At 33.7% G+C, this 22,311-nt stretch overlaps 1 protein-coding gene across 1 annotated transcript in view; it reads right to left on the bottom strand.

Moving 5' to 3' along the window:
- LOC106843223 (transmembrane serine protease 11F) overlaps positions 1-22,311 on the bottom strand; it is a 96,819-nt gene that overhangs the window by 66,489 nt on the left and 8,019 nt on the right. Inside the window, exon 2 of the mRNA XM_014860175.3 lies at positions 13,790-13,869. Coding sequence (XP_014715661.1) covers positions 13,790-13,797 — 8 coding nt within the window. The 5' untranslated portion in view covers positions 13,798-13,869. The remainder of the gene's footprint in view (positions 1-13,789; positions 13,870-22,311) is intronic.

Here is a 22,311-nt window from a genome sequence, read left to right as displayed (position 1 = left end):
GAGAAAGACAAACACTATATGATTTCACTCATATGTGGAAAATAAACAAATATATGGACAAAGAGAACAGATTAGTGGTTATCAGAGGGTGGGGGGGGTAGGGAGTGGGCGGAAGGAGTAAAGGGGCACATATACATGGTGACTGACAAATAATAATGTACAATTGAAATTTCACAATGTTATATACTATTATGACATCAATAAAAAAAATAGAGAGATAGATCATGTTCATTGATCAGAACACTCAATATTGTTAGTTTGACAACTCTCCCCAAACTGAACTATAGATTTCCAGCAGGAAACAAATATAAATCGCAAAATGTGAGTTCTTCAGGTTTGTTATTCTTTCCTAAAATTGTTTTGGGTATTCTAGGTCATTTGCTTTTCCATATAAATTTCAGAATTGCTTGTTGATTTCTCAAAAAGTCTAAAAATACAAAATTTATAAAGGAAAACATAGAAGAAAGTATCTGTGAGCTTGAAGCAGGAGAAGATTTTTTATATAGGAAACATGCATCTATTAGAATGGCTTAAAGTTTTAATAGAAAATAATTGGAACACTCATACATTGGTGTTGGGAGTGCAAAATGGTACGACCATTTTAGGAAATGGTTTGGCAATTTGTAATAAAGCTAAACATAGGGGTTGGCCCAGTGGTGCAGCGGTTAAGTGCACACATTCCACTTCTTGGCAGCCTGGGGTTCACCAGTTCGGATCCCGGGTGCAGACATGGCACCGCTTGGCAAGCCATGCTGTGGTAGGTGTCCCACATATAAAGTAGAGGAAGATGGGCATGGATGTTAGCTCAGGGCCAGTCTTCCTCAGCAAAAAGAGGAGGATTGGCAGCAGATGTTATTTCAGGGCTAATCTTCCTTAAAAAAATTTAAAAAAAATAAAAAATAAAAAAGTTAAACATATGCTTATAATATGATTCAAAATTCCCAGTCCTAGATTTTTACCCAAGAGACAGGAAAAATGATTGCCACACAAAGACTAATATATTAATGTTTATGGCAACTTTATTCAAAATCATCAAAAAATTGAATCAACCCAAATATCCATCAAATGCTAAATGGATAAAGAAATTGTGGTATAGTCATGCAATGCACTCCTCCTCAGCAATGAAAAAATAACACGGTATCACACATGCAACAACATGGTTTTATGCTAAGTAAAAGAAGCTAGACACAAAAGGCTAAGTACTGTTTAATTCCATTTATGCAACTTTGTCAAAAAGGCAAAATTATAGGGACAAAAATTAGACCAGTGGTCATTAGGGGCTGCAGCTGGAATAGGGGATTGACTATCAAGAGGCACAGGGAACTTTTTGAGGTGATGAATAGTATATTCTGTATCTTGATTGTGATGATATTTTTACAACTGTATAAATTTGTTAAAACTCATAGAATCGTATAACTAAAACACTAAATTTACTGAAAAGGAAAATTAGGAAGGAAAATCCCATGAATACAAAAGGCAAACCAATCCCCTGGAATACTGTATATCCCCTGGGATACTTCTAGTGACTGCATCCAAGGAAAATGCTAACAAACGCAGAATAGGTCCAAAGAAAGGAAGCTAAAATGATCAAGTGGGTCCTAGAGTTGCCATACGAACACAGAGTAGAAATAGTAGACTCTAATCTAGAATGATTAAGACTAAACACTTCATTATCAAAAACTTGTTCAACAAATCTGAAAATGTTAAAAAGAGTGACCATCCTTTAAACCAGAATTAGGCTAAATACAAAAGAGGACTTCTGACAGATGATACATTTATGAAACTCAATCCAAGAGGTTGTCCCTATAGGAACTACAGAGGAGAAAAAGAAAATTTGTATATGTTTATAAACATTGAAGCCATAAGTGACAGCTATAAAAAACGTTGTAGCATATTCAGTCTCTGGTGTTGATAACAGGAAGGACATGCAGATTATTATATGTTACATTCCCCATGTTGCCACTGGGAATATGTTGTTAGGCTGGATGAGCTCTTGTGAATGAAATTAATAGCCAGACAAACCTTCAACAAAAATGAGTTACATAAATATAATAAAAGAAGAAGAGCTAATTTTCTTCTGTAACAAATATCTTGGTGGGGTTCATATGTTTCAAGTATCCTTGGAAAATCCTGTGTATATTTTGCTTGCCATTTTTTCATGTTAAGACTCTGTTAAACTAGGACCTTCATTCTTAATAAGACTGTCACTAAGTGAATGGTTCAGCAAGGCTTATGCCATTGCATTTCCACCGACTAAATTATAACAAAGAGAGGAGAGAAAAATCATAAAAACGCTCTTCAGTTAAATCCCGCACTATGGCATGAGAATTTTTCAATGCTTATTCCTTTGAAATATCTGTTTTTGAGACTAGGGGAAACCTATCACTTTCCCAAATGGAGAATAGAAGTTTGTAACCAGAAATCTTTATTTTTCAATTATCTTGAGTATCAAAGGATAAGAAGTTACTCTTAAAGCAAAAGAAACAGTGTCCAGATCATGTTCACAAACTGTACATAGTCAAATTTCTTTTCATATTAGTCCCTTAACATGATGGTGGAGAAAATCTGAACAAGTATTTGCAATGAAAAAGAGAAAGATCTTACCAAAAAAGAAATCTGAGCACGTAAAACCAGTAATATCCAATTATTATTTATTGTTATCTTGAATAAAAAGTTGGGCATCTTCATCCAAAGTCTTTTCTGGCTAGCAATGCCTCTTGGAGTTCTCAATAACCAATTTACTGAATTATAAAAAGAACTATTAATTACCATTGATACTTGGGCAAAAATTCCCTTAAAACACATCGCTATATCTATTTCACCCCAGGTAATATAGTGTCAGTTAAATCCTGATCATTCCACCCCTGGGGCCAAAGGTTGTTCAAGAACCAGCATGAAATTTAATTCTGGCCAATGATATGTGAAGGGAGGTTAGTTGGGAGACTTCTAGGAAAGACATCCTTTCTTCAACAATCAGTCAAACTAAGAGATGGCTCCTTTTCTTTTCCTCTGGACATTGTGCATTGATGTGACACGTGGGACCACTGAAGCTGTCTTGCAACTTGGAGAGGAGCCAACCTGAGAACAAAGCTGAATCACGAAGAACAGCAGAGTGCAGAGATAGAAAGAACCTGGATCTCAAATAATGCATTTGAGCTGCTGTATCAAATAACACTGAGACCAGCCCTGCCTTTGGATTTACTGTTATGTTAAATAATTTGTCTTACTGTTTGTCAGTTTGAGGCTAGTTTTTAATTGCAATTGAAAATATCCAGACTAATACAAATATTTAAACATTGATTCCACAGCCTCAAGTATCTTCACAAATATGGAAGGATTTTTTTTTTAAACTTCAAGAAAGATTTAATTCAAGCTCTATTATAACTCAATTTTTGATAGTTTCAGACAAGGGCTTTTGTATTACATGCGTATAAAAACATTTAAAAAGAATACAATAAACCTACTGAAAAAGGACATTTTGTCTATATTTTATGCAATTTAGAAGCACCCATTCTGTATGCTAATTACAAAATATTTCTAGCAAGTCTTTGAAATCAGGTCTTCAGTTTTATGCTTGGTAAAGAATTCTGACATTTACATATTCATCAAAAAATAGTAATTGAAAATTTTTACTTGTTGGAGGTGGAATGGTTAGCCATACTCATACAATTTATAGCCTAGGGGGAGATGCAGACATTAAAAAATATTATAAGAATATGTGTATAATTACCATGGTGAAAATGCTAAGAGAAATGCAAGATGCTCTTCAATGCACATAACTGGGAAATCTTATTTAGAGTAGGGGGGTCAGAGAAGGTTTCCCTGAGGACGTTTAAATCAAAACCCAAAGGAGTATCTAACGAGGTGAAGTTTAGAGGGAAAAGCAGCATAGGCACAGGAAGCAGCATGTGTCAGGTGAGTAGAGGTTGGCATGTTCATATACAGAAGTAAGACTGGTGTGGATGAAACACAGTGTGAAAGAGAACAGCCTGAAGTCACTGCAAAGAAATAGGCAAAATCATCCCACAAAAATTTTTGTGTGTGAATGTGCAACATTAGCTTTATAAATCTGGCCAATTTTATAGCATATAAAGCTCATTAAGACATAATGTAAATACACAGAGTTGCATCACATCACTCTGAATATTTTTAAAATTCAGTAATTGTGAAAATGTTGGATATACTCAGTAGTACCAAGGATGCTGTATAGACAAAAGATCTACAAATTATAGAAATACTACCTGTGATGATTATATATAAACATGCTGTTATATTCCTAATATTCTTCTGTCCTTTCCACCTGTATTTTATAATCTATTACACTGTTCAGCCCTTGATTATATGCTTATTTTTCGCTTATGTGTATAAGATTTACTTCTCCAAGATTGTAAGCTCTTGAAGGGCGGAGGTTTGTCTTCCTCTTCTTTTACATTTCCAAAAGGTGCTTGCAAAGCACTTACTTAGAAAATCTTATTGACTTGAAAATTTTCTACTATGAATCACAATAAACCTCAGAATCACAACTTGCCAGCATTTCCTGAAGATGGGGAAGACACAAACCAACTTTTGACACACAATTAAGAACAAAACAACTGCCAGAATCAAATCAAGAATCCCTGGTCTGAGGTTTTTTTGTCCCCCGAGACTGCAGATAAATAATAACACATGTCATCTAACAGTAAGGAGAACAACAATATTTTTCCATTAGGTTTTTGAATTTCAGATCAGGTAACAGTCAAGTCTTTTTGCCTCAAAAATGACCCAGGAATTCTCTTTTCAAATATTTGACATTATAGAAATTGAAAAGGAAAACGCTAAATTACAAGAAAGTGCATATCAAGTCTCACCTCCCCTTCTATGTAACACACCTAGCTTACTGGATCCATCCCTTCCATGTTGATTCTTTGGTTTTGTTTTGTTTTATGAGATAGCCCAATAGCCTCTCAATACATTCTCTAAGTCCATTTCTTCCAACTAAAATAATTTAACTATCCTCTTCCAGCATAGCACAAAATACTTCTTGAGACATCACATTATGCTACTTGTGACTGCATTTGGGAGAATATTTTAAAGGACAAAACAGAATTAAAATAGTCTCACTGACTGAAAAAAAATTCAAAACTGTTAAGCACATCCTCTCCTGACAAATAGTTTGTATATTTGTTAACGTTAAACATTTTTGGTGCGCCATCCCTAAAAAGTCTTCAATATGTTGTCTACTAACCAAAGACAGAGTGACACAAAATGCTAGTTACAACAAATTTGAACTTGCAATAAATACCAGCTCTATTGTATATATATATCACAAATGCCAATCAGAATGTGCTATTACTACACAGTTTCTGGGAAATAAATAATTAAATGCATGAACATGTATTTTAAAATGCAGTTGCTGTCAATAGCAGCCAATATTCTTCTCTTAGTTTCCTTATAATTGTCTGCTATGAAGGTTTGTATTTCAGTGGCATTTTGCAATCCAGTTCAGAGGGAGGAGCTATAATTAAGACATAAATGTCCTAGATAAAGGAGATCAACAATGTTCTCACTTACAACTAATATAATCTGCATATTAAACAAACAAAATTAACATGTCCCAGAATCTTTCTGTCACATTTCTGAAGGGCCATGTGTAAAAGAAGTAATGAGCAGGTTAGAAGGCTTCATACAGAGAAATTTAAGAGCTTCTCATTCCTGGAATTTTCCCTTTGAATGCTGAGTTGCCTTATCATTGCCTAAGGAACTAAAGTTTCATACAACTCAAATACCATTTCATCAGATATATAATTTTTTCAAGTAGCCTATTTTTTGAAGTTCTGAGTATACATTAAGTGACTCACTGATAATTAATTGCTATAATAAAATCATCTAATTCCCAGAAGATATACGATGTAGCTGTGGAATCACATAGAATAACTGAATTTTAACTTCTGAGCTTTTAAAGAAAATTTACGAACTATGGGTACAGCTTTAAACAATGTAAGTATTAAATTTTGTCTTTGTAAGAATATTTAGGGTCCCGTTATTGAATTTCATATTCTGACTCTACTTTGATTTCTGTAAATAGATCTACAGAAATTTACTTCTATATTTGCATGAAAATCCATGAATCAACTTATAGTATTACATTTGGCTACAGATAAAACTCTAAAAAGGAGTTAGAGCCAGAAAAAAAGCTTACTTCATAGCTGTATGCATAATAATAGTCATATTTAAGTAAGTATACTGCAAAATTTGGAATCTGGTTTCCATGTATCCTCTCCTATGCAGTTAAGCATTATAAATGCAACATTAGCATATAAATCAAAGAACATACAATTCTAACTGGGAGATTTCATTCTAAATAATATTTATTTCATTTATTCTAATGTATAGATAACATAATTAAAGCAAACAATCCAGTTCCAGGCACCTAGAACAACTCATAATACATAGCCTGTTGAATGAAAGTGCATCTTATTTAAAATTTATTAAATCATTTTCAGAAAGACAATCATAAATATAGCACCTTTTATCTTCATAAGTTTTGAGATATGCTCCCTCAGTTCCTGATCCACCTCAAAAAATTTTTTTTGAGAAAATGTAAATTGATGCTTAAATCTTAACTCTGGCTTACAAATACTAGAAATAGTACCTAGCTCAGCTTATTCAAGTTGGATACCAAGGTAAGATTATAGTACCAGTTAGCTTTACTACATCTCTTGATAATAAACTGCAACTCTCTGTCAGCTGTCCAAATTTCCAACTAATGGAGGGTCTTGAGAGAGTCAGGAAAAATAGATCTCCACAACAGATATACACCCCACTACTAAAAAATCAATTCAATGTCCATAAGTTTGTGAATGAGGAACTTCTCGACAAATAAGCTATATCTTCCATGTTGTCATGGTTTAGTTATAAGTAATGTTTAATGTTCTTTAAAAAGGTTTTATCAGCTAAGCCAGACCCATGGCCTAGTGGTTAAGTTCTGCATGCTCTGCCCTGGCACCCTGGGTTCAGTTCCTGGGCATGGACCTACACCAGTCAGTGGTGGCCATGCTGTGCTGGAGACCCACATGCAAAATAGAGGAAGATTGGCACAGATGTCAGCTCAGGGCGATCTTCCTCAACCAAAAAAATGGAAAGCTGTTACCAGCAAGAGGTTGATGGCAGGTGACCAGCTAACTGAATTGAAATAAGGAAAAATGAATGGTTTTGCCAATTTTGAAGAAGTAGTAAACACTAAGTTCTTGCTGCTCTTGTTGGATCAGGGGATAAAGAACACAAGAGCAGTCCTAAGCAAGAAGCAGTTGCCCAAAAAAAGATGAGTCATGAAAAGCAAGGGATCTAAGTCTGTATTTTCCTCTAAAGAAGCCATATTTCTTGAGTTAAATTTACTGAAAATGTGAAAAGGTGAAGGTGTTTGTCTCAGATATTATATCTGATAATATCTCAAGTACCCAATCACAATATCCCACAAGTTAATAGGTTCTTAAAAGTGATATGATATATAAGCAATGAAGAAAATGAATTGATCTTTCCTCTACCTTACTAATAGCAGAAATGGCAGCCAATACCACCTAAAGCAAAAAAACTTTGAGATAGGAAATGAAAGTATAATCAGGGACTAGTAACCACCAAGGAGAAAGACGATTTATGGAAGGATGAGTGATAAGAGGGAGAGGAAGATAGGTAATAAGGTCATAATGGGGCAGGAAATGCCTCATTGACTTAGTAGTGAAGAGAGCTAAGATGATATCATTGGCATAGTTTCTAGGCAGTGTCTACGATAGTATGTCAAACCCAATCCTTAACAGATCTCCGTAATTTGTTCAGGTCTACACATATGACTGAAACCATGAGTTCAGTGTGAAATTACGTATGAAAGTATCAGTAAGCTCAGTATGGGAGTAACATAACTGACATGAGTTTTAATCTAGTTTTAAAATTTTTATTAAGAGAAAGCTGTAGATTCTTACTTTGTATAGTGTATCTTATTTGACACTGTCACATTGCACTAAAGGTCTCATGCATTTTAGGTTCTTCTCCTTGTTCAAGATTATTTGGCTGATTATGAAAAGAAGCAGTGCAGAGGATATACAAGAATCTGTCAATGAGTGTAAGGAGTGACACAAGACTTAAGGCAGTTATTTGACACCTTGTAGATCTAACGATTAGCCAGACTGTCTTCCCCTTTTTGCTTACAATAGTATCTAGACACACCCTACATTGTTTTGTTTCTATTTTTAGGAGTTAATTCTTGCTGACTTGCTCTATTTTATCTCACCTGTTTGGATGTATGTTAAAAATTGTTTGACATTCTAGTATCTAAGTTAGTATTTTTTAGATAGTATGAAGAATTTTTCAAACGTTTCCTTGGTAGTTTTTAAAATCATATAATTTTAAAGTTGCATTAGTCATTCTATATATTATATTCTAGGATAAATAAAACAAGACCTGGAAGAGATTTGATAAGTTTCAACAGTATAAAATTTCTTGTATTCAGTCATTTTCAACCTACAAAAAAGGCAATTTCATATAGTTCCCACTAGTAGATCATGCTATTGTATATTTTCTATAGTTATATTTTAAATTAATTTATTTTTATTTGGTATAAAATACCTAAGATGTGAGCTGCTCTCTTCACCCAATGTTAATGTCATGTAAATTGCCTCAAAATAGCCTGTTTTCAAATTTTGAGCATTAATAAGCGATTAATCATAAAATCTTAAAAACTTTGCAAAATAATTTAAAGACGAGTCAATACATTTTAAATACTGACAGCTATAGGGAATCAGTTGATAGTCAGAGTTTAGTCATATACACTATTGGGAGAAAATATAACGTATAGAATCCAAAACAGCAAATGCAAACATCTCCGATTTGTCTTTGAATTGGCTTTTGAACCTGAATTCTGAATATGAATGTTCCTGAAATGTTAAGGTTTCAAATGCTTCATAATAAGTAATAAAGCCATATAATGATTATACGATTCAAGAATATGAAAACTTCCTTGCCATTTATCCCTGAATATCTACCCACCAACCTAACACACCCAACCCCACAGTATTTCAAACACACAACATCCTTTTTAAAGACTACTGCAAATAACTGCTTAAAGCAACACAAACTTACCTTCTTGTTCAAGATACTGGTTTCCATGCTGTCTTCCTACATTTGCTGAATAATATTAAGAGGTCCTATTTAGCTCTTCATAAGGCTTCTTTAAGCACAGTGGGAAACCTTTTCAGTATTTAATGTTTTCAAAATCCAGTTCACACACGACTAGAGGGACCCACAATTAAAGACACACAACTATGTACCAGGGGGATTTGGGGAGAAAAAGAAAAAGAAAAAAAAAAAGGTTGGCGACAGTTGTTAGCTTAGGTGCCAATCTTTAAAAGAAAAAGCATTTAACAAATTTGGCTTTCATTTATCTACAGATAAAATTAGGCTGTCAAGTGTTATCTGTTTTTAAAAAAAAGCTGGCAGTTATCACTACCAGCATTATCATCAAATCCACTAATTATAAAATAAATGAAGTGAATTAGAAAAACTATTTGGAAAAAAGTACAAAAACTTTACCTCACGCTTATCGCATTTATAATCCACATCCATTTGTTTGTTTAGTTGCTTATCATGCCTCTTCCTTTAGATTGTAAATGCCATAAAAGTTGAGAATGTTTGTTTTATTCATATATGTATCTATGTGTGTATTTGTTTATATGCATGTGATATGTGTATGTATACACATGTCATACACAGTCATGCACCACATAACAAGATTTTGGTCAATGATGGACCACATATACAATGGTGGTCCCATAAGATGAGTACTGTGTAGCCTAGATGTGTAACAGACCATATCATCTAGGTTTCTGTAAGCATACTCTGTGATGTTCCTATAATGATGAAATCGCCTAATGATGCATTTCTTAGAACGTACCCCCATTGTTAAGCGACATGACTGTATATACGCACAACACATATTGTGCATATGTACCCTGTCTGTAGATGTGTACATATAGTATGTGTGTGTATAGTGTGCTACTAGTACACTATAAGCTAGAATAATAAGCATTTGTTGAATTAACAAATAAATGAAACTGTAAAATCTAGTCTATAAGCATTTATCTGATGCTTTCATCTCTTCTACAATAAATTCTCATCAGCACCACCGCATAAGTTTACTTGGAATGAATTCTTTCCACTGTTCAGCTTTTTATTTACCTCCTGAATTACTGTATCTCACATATCTCATAGGCCTTCTTGAATAGATCTGTAATGAAAAATAAACTTGAAATTTTCATTTACGCTTAGCCTTTCCTCTTGTCTCAATATCTGTTGTTTGGTTTTATGCATGTTATCGTAAGTCAGCAGAGAAATGTTGAGAGTCTACAATGGGCCAGGGAATGTGTTCGGCACCGGGAACATACAGAGCTCTCTGCTTAACTGGGGAGAGTTAATTGTAAACAAATAATTAACCTTAGAGAGAAGTGCCAACAGAATTATATAAAATGTGTTATGTAATTTTGAATAGAAAGGCTGTGCTTCACGAATAATTAAGATATAAGATGTGAGGGTAGAAAAAAAATTTCACAGTTACTTTGATTAGAATCTTGAAGGAAGACTATGGGGTCTCGCTGAACATGAGAAGGAATGTTCACTGGAGGCAGAGGAAACAACATGTACATAGGTGGTCTCCCTGCTACTCTGTTCATTTAGTTCTGCAACTGCACCCAGAAGACAGCATAATCTCCAAACTACTCTGGTCCACCCAAATGGTTCTAAATTGTGAATGTTATCATTTCTTCCTCTTGTTTAAATTTTTACTCACTCTCATAATAAAGTTCAGGGATTTTAATCTGGTATGAAAGGCCGTTCATAGTCTGACTGATAACTTGGTTTCATCTGATAATTTCCAACATCTATTTGTGAGTGTGTCTCAAGTCTTACAACCTTTGCAAGGGCTGTGTTCTCTCAGTGCAAAGTACCTCCTTCCTTCTCTTCCCACTAATTCTTACTTGTTTTTTAAGACTAAACTCAATCATTATATATTCAGAGAAGCTTTTATGAGATTGACTGAGCACTCCCACAGCACCCTGTTTATTCTTCTTTTTTTACATTTGTCAGATTTCTGTCATCAGGGTGTGATTTATTGATTTGCCTCTTGCCACTAAGGTCTCTACTTGCCAGCAACTATATCTCTTATCTCTGCTTCACTTGTGGAGGGCACCAGATATGAGGACTAGTGGGAAAAAATCTACGACCTGGGGTATTGTAAATGTTTCTCTAGTGCCTTAAGAAAGTTAAAGTTCTCCATATGAACTAGCTGTTAACTCTTTTGAAATGACAGAATTTAAGTATTCAAAAAGACTTTAAGGCTATCTATAGAAGTATTTTAAAAAATATCTTTGACCATGACTCACAGTACGAAATGTTCTGCATCACAGCATGGTGCACACACATAATCACATACAGTCATGCGCCGCATAACAACTGACCGCAATATGGCTGGAACTGAGTGAAGGTGAGGTTGGAAAGATCAGAGAAGTAGTAGGGAAAGATTAGAGATGATTTTGTACACCAAGATAAGACTTTGGATTTTATTCTAACTGTGCTGAAATGGTATTTTAAGGTTTGTGCAAGACAGCAACATAATCTGACGAATATTTCAATAAGATCACTCTGATTGTTGTATACAGAAGAGACTGAATGCGGTCAATTACGGAAACAGTGATTCCAGTTAGCAGATAATGCAGTACATATCTAGAACAATAGTTCCACAATATAATACTTACAGGTACTACCTGTGATACAGTAAAAATATAACAAAATTAGTATCAAATATTGTTTCATTATTATTGAATACAACAAAGAAAAAACCAAAATGAATAATACCAAAATAAGCCAAACAATAAGTCAAATAGCTCCATGCTTATTTACGAAAATAATTTCAAGTCTCATTAATAGTGACAACCCACTCCCCATTTATTTTAATGTAAACTAAAAAACATTTGACAGATAAAAGAAGAGAAGTCTTGAGAAGTGAGTAACCTGTTCAGACAAATGAGCACAAAGCTGGATCTGGAACACATTTAAATCTCATGCTAGCATTCTCCACGACACCACAATGAGAAAGACAGAACTTTTGCTAAGAAGCTTTGACACATCTAATTCATTCACTCTTTGAGACTAGATCCCTTGGACGAAATATCTTTACTAATTAATTCAATGAACCACTGCCTAACCTTATCTTATCTCCATGGCACAATCTATATTTTTAAAAATTATTTTATTCAGGTCATAGTGGCTTATAAATTGTGTAAATTTCAGGTGTACATTATTATACTTCAGTTTCTCTGTAGACTTTTCTTTACAAAATATCTGTGTTCAAAATAATACTGATCTGGAATCCAATTGGAAAGGATACTTAAAATGCTCAGAACTATACACTCTGGATCATAGCTGATGAGGCCTCAGTATAGAAATTTCATATGTGTTGACACTGTCAGAGTGGAAAAGTGTGTGAGTGGAAATGATGCCATAAGTTGGGAAGAGGGGAACCAGGCTGATAGAAAAGCTATACCGCAGAATTCTAGAAAAATGAGAATGATAGAACTTCAAGCTCTTTGCTAATTCTTTAAAACTGAAATTGTTAGCATACCATATTTACATGAACGTTGGTTAAATATAAAAGTGAGTTTTTCCTACTGCACATTTTGTCTTATTCTTTCCTTATCTTGGTAAATAAGAAATATCTTTTCTCATATTTAATAAGTGTATATAATATGCTATATCATGCTATCATGAAAGGATCCATGGGGAAAGCTTTATGCATGAAATGGACAGCTTTCCTCAGGCTCTTGCTGTTATTTGAGAGTAAAGTAGGGAAGGCAAGAACACTCATTTAAGTGTCAGAGCCTAAAGGCTTAAAGTATTTTATTTAATTGAAGACAAAATCAAATGACTGTATAATTACAATTATCACAAAATCATGACTAAGTTTGAAACATTACTCAGTGCAGAACATGTGGGAAATTGGTGTCTGTAGAGAGGTCAAGAACTTCTTTGAGAGGCAAGGTTAGACTAAGCAGGAGTTTGAATGAAATCACTTTCATCAAATATCAGTTATTCATTTCTGAGTCTGTAAAACAATAGCCTGAAATTACCTAAATATAAACATATATACAAATTTCCTTACCTTAAATTCATTAATTGATCAATTATTTTGGAGTTCAATTATGACAAATGTCACACAGAATCTACATTTTGTTAATTTAATAATCTTTTAGATATGAATATTTTAATTTTCATTTCATTCATATGATATATACAATAATCCCATTGCTACCATACTTTCTCTTATTTAGCATTAAAGAACTGAAAATTTTAATAGACTCTCCTTTTGCATTTACATTTCAAGTTTTCCCAGAATATACTTCAATGAGCAACATAAGACAAAAATTTATACCCAGCTATTGATCATACTAAAGAAATTAAATGAACTGTATTAAATACTTCATTCTTTGAAGCATAGGTTTTTCTAAATTTTAGATATAATATAGTTAATATATTACTGCATATCATTTCTATTATTTAGAAAGAAAGGACTACATTGGCCCCTTTTGTTTAAAAAAATTCTTACATTTAAAAACAACAAAATAAAACTTTAACACAAAATACAAGAACACACATGAAAAACTCTCATTTTTTAAAGCACTCTCCACCAGCCAATGTCTCTCCTGGATGTCTCAGGACTTGTAAACCTTTGTCCTCGTTGATAACTCACTGAGAAAAGCCGAGTACTTACGCGTACATCGTGGACCCAGGACTAGGGCAGGTTCTATTCAGTCACCATCTGATTTACATCAGCCAGGTAGAGCTGCAAGGCTGGAAAATAATGAGAATCACTTGCGACAAAAAGAAAACAAGTCTGACGGGTTTAGTGACTGAGGCTTGCAGCCTGCATGTAACCTGATAAGAACATGATCAATTTTGCGCCAGCCGGTTCCACACGGTGAAGTAATTGTCAATGCCTTCACAAGGAAGCTCCAAGCAGTGGAGGCATACGACACACAGATGTTGATGACTCAGAAGGCCACACTTTTCTGGTTGGGGAGATATGATCAGCATTGAGGTGTGGCTCCAGTTTGTTTAAAGCAACAACAACAACAAAACATTAGAGAACATTGATGGCACTTCTTACTTCTTCATTAGAATAGCATGTCTCCTCTCTTTGAGGGACCCATGAAGTGTGATGGTGTGGAAAAGACCTGGGCTATGGGCCAGGGTGCTTGTCTCTTCCACCATGGTGGTGTGACCAGGGGCAAGCTGCTTAGCTCATTGGGACTTATTTTTCTCATAAGTAAAATGGCAGGACTGTATTAGCTTTTTCTAATACTGTCCATTTTAGCTCTAAAGATAACAGACTTTATTGAAAGAATTTATTTACCCCAAAAAAGGCAAAAAATAAAGTTAAAAAAACACTCTCCTTTTCCCCTTTCTCATCATTAGGAATAGCTTAGCTCATCTCAGTGTATGTGAAGTCCCCATTATTTATAGTCACTTTAGATAATTGTATTTATCTACAGAGATTTTGGCCTGAATACATGAACTTCTAATGAAGATCGGTAAAGTTGCAGGATGGATATTACAAATTTAAGGGCTACTTTTAGAGGCTCAGAGCCAGGAGATATTAAAGAAAGAAAAGCCATAAACATGCATATTTGTTGTTCATGCAGAATACCTCTATCTAAAATACTATAAATACAATATGAATCTATATTATATTATAATTTTCATTATAAAATGCTAAGGCGTTAATATAGAATATATTTGTCAAGACATTTTAAAAATGGAAAAACTGAGGCAGATTGTCATTTTGTATAGTCCTCAACAATATGACAAAAAGACAATATAATTTTGAGAAGAAATAAAAATTTCTGAATAAGTAGTTCACAAAACTTTTATAACAATTTAGCAAAAATAACTTTGTTCTTTGGGGATTCAATTTTTTCAAAAGAAAAAATTGTAAAAATCCAACAAATAATGTGCAAGAAAAATTATATTAATTTTAGTATATGCCTGTAACTCTTTATTATTATTTTCTATATAGTAGTACTTATGTTAGGGAATTAATGTTGTGCAAATATGCTTTTTAAATGGTTTTAATATTAACATTAAAATATATCTCATAACAAATTTTCTCATAATAATTATTTGTTAAAATTTATAAAAATATTCTCAGCTCTTTGTATTAGTAAATAATAATATAGTAGAAAATAAACTCTGTGGCTTAAGTGGAGAAAATTATTCTACACAAGAAGCATGTCCAGGTAAGTACAAGAACCAGCTTTGAGGGTTCCAGAATAAGACACATGATATCTAAGTATTTCTTCCCTTAGTTAAGAAAATCAGCATTTTCATGTTAAATCATAGAATTGGGAGGAAATATTAAGAGATACAGGAATATTTAAACAGTCAAAGATTGTATTAGAAGCTATCTTATTTTTAGAAGCTCAAAAATAGAGATTCATCTGTCTGCCTCAGGACGTTTCTTAATAAGCCATTCTCTCAAATTATCTTCTGTTTGGTTTTGAAGGTTCTGTTTTTTCTTTTCCCCCTTCTTCTGCTTTCAGTGAATATGTAAAAATAAATAACTCATTTCTATTCTCTGAGGTAATGTCTTTACGATGATGGGATTGTCGTACATCAGGCTCCTAGGTGAGATGCCTGGGTTCAGTTTCTGGTGCTGTCATTAACTACACTGTGAACCTGGGAACGTTCTTAACATTTCTACTTGTTTCTCCCTCTGTAAAATGAGAATAACACTTGTACCTAGTTTAAATGAGATGATAAACGTAAAGGGCTAAAAATAGTGTCCAGCCCATAATGAAGCCCTCGAAAATCATAGATACTTTATTCTCTATCAATTTTTTTTTCTAGGATTGGCACTATATTGCTAATTGTTTTCAATAAATTTCAAAAGTGGTATTTTCCAAACTCTCCTGTCTATATGGCTCTCTTTTCAGCAAGATATTATCTTGAGTTCTTTGCTTTAATTGTAATAAAGACATTGATGTATTAAGTTCTAATGGTAGAATATGAAGATTTTTAAACAAATGTTCTTTATAAGGCTGAATAACTCTACCAGCTAATTCTGAGGGTTGGCAGACATTAGCAATTTTTACTGTAGAGGTGAAATTTTACTACACTTCAATTTTATTTCATTGGCTTTCAACACCCTCAGCAGACATTGCCACATGTGGGCAGGCACCATAGTGGTTTCTACTGCTGCACTGTTGATTGATTGATCATCAAAGACAATGAGTGTACAATGGAAAATATCAATGGGGAAAAGTCAACACCAGGACATCAAAGGGAAAGGTAAGATAGTCCCAAATTTATCATGTTTCTTCAGTGTCTAAATCAAAAGAAAGCAATAGAAAAAGATAACTTTTGAATAGACTCTATAAAAGGATTGTGTACATTTCCCTATAATTGCAGATTTTATTACAAATTAACTATATTTTATGAGCTTAATAAATAAATGAGTCATCAGCAAAGAAATAATTTAACCTTGTACTTATTAATGGTCTAAGGTTTGAGGGTTGGACTTAAGTTTTACCTTGTACTCATGAGGCAATCAGTGTACTACCTTTCCACTGAAGAAAGATGGTAAGGGTACTTAGTGAAGGATCTCACCCTCCCAAGAGTGAGTACTCAAAGGGTGATAACAGCGAAGGAAGGAGCCACCCTCAAAGGAGATGAGCTACATGGATAAGAATGGATATATCATTAGCCTAAGGAAAAGGAAACCAAACTGAATGAACTTCCTCTAATACGTTATAGAATTAATAGCTATTGTTTGTTCAGAAAACTAAGGCAACAAAAACTGGGAACACTCACCGTTAAGATCAATTCATCTCCATGGATTATTTCCATGTGCTCATTAAATTATGAAACTGAGGAGACCAAAGCATAGTATATTTGTATTTTTTTTTAATCTTAAAGTATAGATCTTGGAGTTGTTCAAGCCAGTGTTCAAGCCAATAATTTTTTTCTTAGATCCTAATTGTTCCCTTTGGAAAACTTTTATTTTTTAGAAAAATATATATTTCACATATAAGAGAAAGAGATCACATTTAAATTATGAATATAAATAGCTTAATTACTTGATTATAACCATCTTCAAAGTTGTAGACATATTCAATTATGTCGTTCAAATATAAAATACTAAAATAATGTCCCTGCTGATAAATATCTGTAACGGTGGCGAAAACAATTTGTCAGTTTTGAGCAGTACAGTCAGGCTTCAGGAATCTACTAATGCGGCACTCTTTGGATGGTCACCTCCTGGTTTTGGAAGTTTCTATTTTCCAATGACGTAATAGCAGAATCAAGTAAACATCAAAGATGAAGAAATATCAATTTTTTATATTGATCCTAGAAATTTTCAAATCCACAAAATTTTACCAAATTTCAGCTTTCATTCTTCATAATAAAGCATTCTCTATATTTAAAATACTGCTACTTAAGTTATTTTACAAGAAATTATAAAATATATTTCTGCATTCTTATGTGTAGAATTCACTTTTTTATACTTTGTGATCCATCTATCATCTACCTAAATGTTGCAAACAGCAGATATGCAAGTGGTCATATTGAAGCCAATTGACTAATATCAGTAGCACTGAGAATCTGTTTCTTTCATTCTTTGAGTGATCTTATCAGAAAATATTTTATCTATAAAATTGTTTAATTCTTGGAAAAAAATTAGTAGGTTCCATTGTATAGAATTCTACATCAACTTCAAGTCAAATTTTTGGAAATTCGTTTGTTATACTTTCAGTATTTCTACAGTTGACAGATTATCTTAATGATACTTTCAACTCTGGTTCTTTACGAAGAATAGGTCTTATAGATAATTGGCTTACTGACATCTGTGTTAACTTTTTTCAGATGGTTGAGGAAGTCTAAGAATGTATGTTCCTGGAGTTGTATGGCATAGTCTGTATCTGTTGATTGACTAACACTTGTCATCTTAAAAAAAAGCCCAAAAAAACAAACTTGAGTCTGATCTCCAACTTGAAAAGCAGCTTGAATGCTAAATGGTAGGGTAGTCTGTAAGGTAGGTGGGTAGGTAGGTAGATAGATCTATAGAAAACCAGATAGATAAAGATAGATAATTTCAGGGTTTGGACTAAGTCCAGGGTCCATGTATATGTTTCAGTTGTATTTACTGAAATTTCTGAAAAATTTGTTTCTATGTATGTGTGTGCATTTTTCTAAGAAAAAGTTTATCATTTTCATCAGATTCACCATAGGTTCTATGAAATAAGACACACTAAGGGACAAATTAAAATAGCAAAAACTTCTTAATACTAAAGTTTCTTCCACCAAAAGAACCTGTCCTAAAAAATTGTCCTCTGGGCATAGTGATAGCGTCAAAACCAAATGGCAAAATCACAGATGGTCGATCATATTATTCCAAAGAGTGATATAAGGGAGGGTTTCTCTTTGCCTTTATGGAAAGAGTGTATGTGTTTCTCCATCATCAGAAAGATTTGATAATTAACGCCCTGGATCATTGGAATGGCCAATGTACAAGGAATGGCCATACTCCTGAATAGCAACAAAAATAAACCCTCATACTGAAAAGCTTTCTGGATAGTATGTTTGACATCATCATGCAAAAGTATGAAAGGCATAGCTCATGACTGTGGATGACATTGCATTTCTTCTACATTGATTTCCTTACATCAAACTGATGAACTGGGAACTCCACATCTCGGTTTTGCTTCATTTCCTAAGAAGATGTATCTAGTTGTCCAGGAATATTCTTCCTCAAGAACTTATGCATTTCCTGAACTAAAGGAGTCATCGTTGCCTTTCATTCTCCTTGTTGGTGTTTATTCTGCCTTAGGGCCGTGGTATGTTTTCAAGTCATTTTCTACCTGTGCACCATTAATTGTCACAAGGTTATCTGGCAGCTTGCTGGGCCATAAGTAGAAGTTTCATTCTGAGCATTGCCAAAATGCTTTTGCCTGATTGAATCTGCTTCTTTCCTGGAGAGAGGTGTTTTTAACCTTTATTAGTAGCACAATGCTATTGACTTGGTCATCTACGATAGTTTCTTACTTAAGAACACGATGAGGTTACTAGTTGGAAATGGAGCAGCTGAAATCATTTCATCTAGGGAAGTAGGAAAGTCAGCAAAGGTGTGGAATGAACCATAGGAAATAATCACAGGAATCCTATAGCACTGATCCAGTACATCCTAAGATTTCTTCACCAGACATGTGAACTGACACAATCTTTTATAGGCACATAGCTAGATTACTTTTTAGAATAGACAGAGTTAACTGTTGAGAAAGAAAATCTGTAAGAATGCCAGAAATGTGCAAAAAATAAAAAAATCCTTTCTCCTTCTATAATCTCCTTTCTAGGATGAGGGGTGGAAAGAAACATGATCAGGAAGTTAGGGGCCTTGGTGACAGAACTGACTGGCACCTCATAGTTATGTATCTACACAATGTGGATAACATCTCTAGATCTCATAGATAGAAGGAAGGATGAATGAGGAGAGAGAGAGAGAGAATTTCAGAGTTTGGACTAGATCCAGTCTCCACGTATATGTTTCACTTGGATTTACTGAAATTACCATAAAATTTGTATGTATGTGTGTGCATTTTTCTAAGGAAAGGTTTATTGTTTCCATGAGATTCATCATAGGTTCTATGACATAAGACACATTAAGAACTATTGAAACAGATGATCTTTGAGGTCCTATTGATTGATCATATCCTATTAATGTATGTGTTGGAGCCAATCCAGCACTAATCTAATGCTCTGAAAGTTCTTATTTGCTTGACAGTTTGTTCTTCTCTGGAAGGCTCAGGAGAAAGTGCATAGGAAAGGTGATGTGGAAAAAAGTTGTTTCCAAGTTTTCAGGAGAGTCTTGATAATGCATATACCTTTGTACTATGTTTTCTTTCTTTCTTCCTTCTTTTCTTTTCTCTTTCTTTCCTTTTTCTTTCTTTCTATACATGCAATTGTACTATCTTGTGTGGATAAAAATTAATGTTCTAAATGCTAGATTAAAAAGCAAGAGGAGGAGAATCAGGAAGAGAAGAGAGAAGAGAAAAAGGAGAAGACAGAGAAGGAGAAGCAGAAAAAGAAAGACAAGCAAGAGAAGGAAGAACAGGGCTAAAAGGAAAGGAAAAGCAAGAGAAGAAGAAAAAGTCCTGTTTAGACTACAACAGATACATTCTCTTGGTTGCATATTTAAGTTTTCACAAGATCCTTAATGAGGAGACTGTGAAAATTTATGTTAAGATTTTATCATATATCTTACATGGTTGTACTTTTTAATCTTTAAATTATGGAATAGTTATATCTGTATAGTTCTTATTCCAAAATATGTGCTCATCCAAATAATCAAACCTTTTTATCATCTTTAGAAATTCTCAAATTAAGAATTCTTTTAGAAATTAGACTCAAACTTTCATTTATTCATGCATACAGTCCTTAAACAATATTTATTAAGCACTTACTATGTGCCAAACAATGTGCTAATTTCTGAGCACACTGTAGCAAACAAGGTTAATTTTTGTTTGTAAAGACTTTGCAATTGAACAAGAAGACAAATGTGAAGCAAATACTCAGAGTAAAGCATGCTGTGATAGCTAAAGTACAGGGTGCTACAGGAAGATTCCTGACTACTACAATGAAGATTCCAGGACTCAAAGAAGCCAAATGAACATTTTCTGTCAGCAAATCTTCACATACAGTTTTATTTCATTCTTTATTTGAATTAGTTTAATTTAAGTATTACTGACCTTGCATTTCATATCGTTCCTAGTGGGATAGTCTTTAATCTCTGTAAAAGCCTTGTGAGACAGATATGAATATGAATCTGTAGGATCATATCTAGTTTATTCACTTTCATAATTTGTCAGACTAATTCCTAGCCTCAGTTTAATGATTAGGAAGGAAGGATGGGAGAGAAGTATGAAGGAATTTTTATCCAATGCTTTGTTTTATAAATTAGGTACAAAAAGAGCTGAAGGATTCACAAGAGGTTCTGGAAACAGAAGTCCAGTTTTCAAGTGTCAAACCGTATTTGTGGCTTCACATTATGTGTTGTTCCCCCAACATTCTTTCAGCTCATGATTATTTAACTTACTTTTAGGTATTACAGTTCCTTAGACTCAAGAGTTTCAGTAAGTATTGATAACTGTGATAATTAAAATTTATCGCTTTATTTCAAATTTTAGCTCTCTGATATCTAAGATAAAACAGGTTTGATTTCAATTTTTTTCCCCTAAAATCTTATGTTGGGGGGAGGGGAGGTGTCACAATGAAATTTCATGTTTTTGCTAGCAATTTTCACTCCATACAGAGAATAAATTTAGAAAGATATGGTGATCAGGTTAAGAAATATTTTGATCCTTTCACTCTTCAATAAATAATATGAATTAAGAAATTTCTCCTAAATTGAATATTTGCAGTTGAATTTCGCAAAATAGGTATACAACTGTGTCATTTACTTCCAGAATTGTTGTTTTTTTCAAATGTGGATTAAATGTGTTCCAATATTTTCCAAGTGGTGTGTATAAGGACACCATGGTGTCTCATTCACATTTTCCTGTTATTTGTTTCTTGGGTAACTTCTCCAAAAGTTTGCTGTGTAACTTTAACTAATAACTTATATTAAGTGTTTAGATGACCTTATCTCACCCACTCATAAACTAATAGACTTTAGTGGAATGCTATAATTTTCATGGGAAGTGTAGTTTCAAATTATATTAAGAAAATTTTCTGAGTCTAAGTTTAGTCTAGGGCTATTAAGGCAATATTGGAAGTAAAACTTGGGAGAGTAACTGGGATATTCTCAAAATTGAATTTTACTCAATTTTTTTCTTATTTAAAAGAACATTTCTATGGAAGGATGTGGTCTGAGACATTCAATCTGGGAACGAAGGCAGAATTAGGGAAATACTTATCTCTATTATCATTTATTGAGTGAAATCATCAATATCATGTTGATATTTAGAGAGCTCAGTTTTCACAGTTTGATATGCCAAGATTCATTGCCCTAAGCTGTGTAGATTTCAGAAGGCAACGTGATTGGTCCTGATAACACTTCTTGACATAGTTCTGTTGATTGTGTTTAAAATAACATCTAGGAAATAATTCCAGCGCTCAGAAATTTCAAAGAATTTCTCCCAAAAGCAAGCTTTGATTTGCCAATTTATGTTCAATTATTGACATTTAGAGTGTATGTAGATTAGTCTGTTTCAATGTCTTCAAAGAGACGGTCTCACATTC

This window comes from Equus asinus, chromosome 3 (assembly GCF_041296235.1).
Source record: "Equus asinus isolate D_3611 breed Donkey chromosome 3, EquAss-T2T_v2, whole genome shotgun sequence".
In the NCBI taxonomy this organism is placed as follows: Eukaryota; Metazoa; Chordata; class Mammalia; order Perissodactyla; family Equidae; genus Equus; species Equus asinus.
The sequence above is the reverse complement of the archived record's forward strand: the minus strand, read 5'-3'. Positions and strand labels throughout refer to the sequence as shown.